Source organism: Kryptolebias marmoratus, linkage group LG16 (genome assembly GCF_001649575.2).
Source record: "Kryptolebias marmoratus isolate JLee-2015 linkage group LG16, ASM164957v2, whole genome shotgun sequence".
In the NCBI taxonomy this organism is placed as follows: domain Eukaryota; kingdom Metazoa; phylum Chordata; class Actinopteri; order Cyprinodontiformes; family Rivulidae; genus Kryptolebias; species Kryptolebias marmoratus.
In genome coordinates this window covers 15,128,968-15,132,436 of record NC_051445.1, presented here as the reverse complement: position 1 = coordinate 15,132,436, position 3,469 = coordinate 15,128,968, and the positions used below count along the sequence as shown (strand labels likewise).

The window sequence follows — 3,469 nt, the reverse complement described above, 5'->3', positions numbered from 1 at the left end:
ACACAATAAAATGGAAATTAATTATTTAAAAATCATACATTGTATTTTTCTGGATTTTTGTTTTAGATTCCATCACTCACAGTTGAAGAGTACCTATGATAAAAATTACAGTCATCTACAAGCTTTGCAAGTGGGAAAACCTGAAAAATCAACAGTGTATCAAATACTTGTTCTCCCCACTGTACCTTACCTGTTGTAGATAGACCAAACTGATGGGCCAAAACCAACAACTCCAATCTTAAAAGTTTCATAGTAGTTCATGCAAACACTATATTATAAACCTTTAAACCACTGACATTTGACATTACATAGTTATTTACTTGGAATTCTTTGTTCTTTGCAAACACAAAGAACACTTCCTGTTCCTGCAGGAATGGAATACTTCTGCAAAAAAGTGATGTGAAGCCAGTGCCAATGGGAAGGTTTATACAATAAACCTGGGCGGCAGTGGCTCAGGAGGTAAAGCTTCGTCCTGTAACTGGGGGGTTGCTGGTTTGAGCCCCCACTCTATCAGACTCAGTCCTTGGGCAAGACCTGCCTTGCCTACTGGTGGTGGTCAGAGGGTTCTGTGGCGCCGGTGTGATGGCAGCCGCACTTCTGTTAGCCCGCCCCAGGGCAGCTGTGGCTACAATGTAGCGTATGATTGGAGTTCAAGCCATTTACCATTTGCAATAATGCTTCCAAATACTTCCAAAGATTTGAACTAGCCCTTTAATCTGACATTCCTGGTATAAATGAAACAGGACCTGGAACCCAAGATCAACATGACTTCACCACTTTGTTTTAATCAACTTGAGCAGGTCAAAACAAACGGCTGAAAACCCACCCACAGGCCTCTTTGTTCAGGAAGACATGTGAGCACCAAAACAGAGGAATCCTGAATGAACGTCTTGTTTGCATTCAAAGAAACCGAGTGAGTGTGGCGTGATAAGAACCAAAAGCGAAATCTTGCATCTGCAACGTAGCCCCACCTAAAAACAAAATAATTCACCCAACAAAGTACTTCCTTCTAATAAACAACGTGAATTACTTAATTGCTTGGCTTGCTGTGTGTATTGTTGTGTTCTGTGTGTTTTTTAACTCTTTTGACATTTCTAAATGAAACTCTCAGTTTTTGACTTATTCCCAGTCAGTAGATTGAACATGTCTCCTGTCAGCAGTGATCGGGACTGCAGGGCAGCTCCAACAGAGTCTCATTGGGGCGTAAACCCTTCCGCCCTGTGGACACATTCTGCTGCTTTTAGCTCAGTGATGCGACCACTACAAAAACTGATGTAATGCAGCAAAACCTGCTGGATCAAACGATGGAGATTTTCTGCTTAAAAGTCCATCCGTGAGACTAAAATTTCAAAATAAATTCTCATGCATAGACAGCAGGACATTTTCTTCATGTCTGTAACTATTTAGATCTGCCAAGGGGTGGAGCTGATTCCTCTAATTCTGTTTCTCCCTACAGCGTGTGTCTGCAGCAGCTCCCACGGTCTTTTAACTCCAAGCCTACAGATTCAAAACATTTAGGCTCAGGAGCTGCTCCTGATTTGCAGTAGCGGCTGAAACTAAAAACATTTTAATTCAACAGTTTGGCTGAGGATCAAAGCAAACAGAAGAGCTTCCACTCACTCAGGAGGTCCTCCAGACTGTTGCTGTTTCTTGCCGAGTAGACGATGGGAGCAAAACCCGGATTTGTAAACGAAGGCCTTCTTTTAAAGCACATGCGTTCGCACTGACCTAGAACAAACAATACTCACTTTTAATGTTGTATTTAGATTTCTGCTGTAAAAACATCACATTTTAAATTAGCTTGTTATATAGAAAAGAAGCTTCATTTCGACGCACAAACCTCTCTTCCTTTTCGTTGTGAAGATGATCAAAGTGCACAGGATGAACAGGATCAGGACGCCAACAGGCACTACCCCTGCGAACGCAGCCGGAGCCGTCAGGTTGAACAACAAGTAGACGTGTCAGAGGTAAAAAAAAAAAGAAAAAAGAAAGGTCTTACTCACACACAGCGATGGAACCGTTTTGCTGTGGAATTGGTTGACTTTGGTTTGACTCTGCCTGAAAAGAGGACACAATGAACCAACTTCTGCTGCTTTTCTCAAAGTAAAACTACTGTGCTTGGAAACCAGCTGTCAGGTTTTAGACGTCCAAGCATCACAAGAAGCTAAAAGCAGGAGCCGTGTAACTGGGAGTACAACAGACGTAACTAAATGAGTTACAGTCGTGCACCTGGAACGACAACAACAAAGAGCTCTCAACAGTACTGCTAGATACTTACCAGCTACGTACCCAGTAAGTACCAGGTGCGCACCATGTCATTATTTACTAAAGAAAAATGAAGCCAGAATGGAAAATCTGTGGGTGACTCAATAACCGATAGAAGCACTTTTATCTGTATGATGTACCAGTTTCTCACATGGTTGTGGTGGAATTTCTTACACAGCATAGTTTCAGTTCATTAACATTTGTTTCTGCACAGCTCTGTCAAGCTCCTGTACCTGCAAACCGAACCCAAATAATCCCCTCTCCACCTCCGGGCTTGTCGGTCGATATGAGGCATTTCCGTTGGTTTGCCGTGTTTGTTCGGCCCCGTTTGATAAAGACACACATCTCTGCTTGGGTCTCATCTGTCCAAAGGACACTGTCCTGAAAGTCCTGTGGTTTCTTCAGATGCAACTTTGCAAAACCAAACTGAGCTGCCATGTTTTGTTCTGTTTTTTATATAAAAACGTCCAAACAAGCCACACGTGTTCAGTCCTCTTCTTAACACATCGTCGTGAACTTTAACCTTTAACCTGCTAACTGAAGCCAGTGGAGTCTGAGATGAAGGTTTTGGCTTTGCTGTCCTGACTCTAAGCATTGCACGGTCTGACCTCGGGGTGAATTCGCTGGTGTCACCTTGCATATACACAGCACGGTACATACACACCTCACATAGACACATAAACATATTTTTGGCACTAATGGAACCCCAAAATTTGCACGCTCATTTGACTCACAACACTTTTCAAATCAAATCAAATTTATTTATAAAGCACATTTAAAAACAACTGTTGTTGACCAAAGTGCTGCACACATAAACATTCAATACAAACATACAAAAATACAATAACATTACAATTCTCACAATGTATTAAAAGCCAGTGAATATAAATATGTTTTAAGAAGAGATTTAAAAACACCAAGTGTTGAAGCCTGTCTAATATGGAGGGGCAGCTGATTCCACAGTCTAGGAGCTACCACTGAAAACGCAGATCACCTCTGTGGACCAGCCTGGATCTTGGGACAACTAAGCACAAGTGGGCACTTGATCTAAGTGATCTAGAGGGCACATAAGGCTGCAGAAGATCAGATAAATATGCAGGTGCCTGCCCATTTAGGGACTTATAAGTCAACAATAAAACTTTAAAATCAATTCTAAAACGAACGGGGAGCCAGTGAAGGGAAGCAAGCACTGGGGAGATATGTT

At 42.0% G+C, this 3,469-nt stretch overlaps 1 protein-coding gene across 1 annotated transcript in view; it reads right to left on the bottom strand.

The window, feature by feature from the left end:
• Positions 1-3,469, bottom strand: part of igflr1 (IGF-like family receptor 1) — a 9,595-nt gene that overhangs the window by 3,096 nt on the left and 3,030 nt on the right. Inside the window, exons 4-6 of the mRNA XM_037980326.1 lie at positions 2,004-2,058; positions 1,841-1,915; positions 1,621-1,728 (exon numbers count right to left, since the gene is read on the bottom strand). Coding sequence (XP_037836254.1) covers positions 1,621-1,728; positions 1,841-1,915; positions 2,004-2,058 — 238 coding nt within the window. The remainder of the gene's footprint in view (positions 1-1,620; positions 1,729-1,840; positions 1,916-2,003; positions 2,059-3,469) is intronic.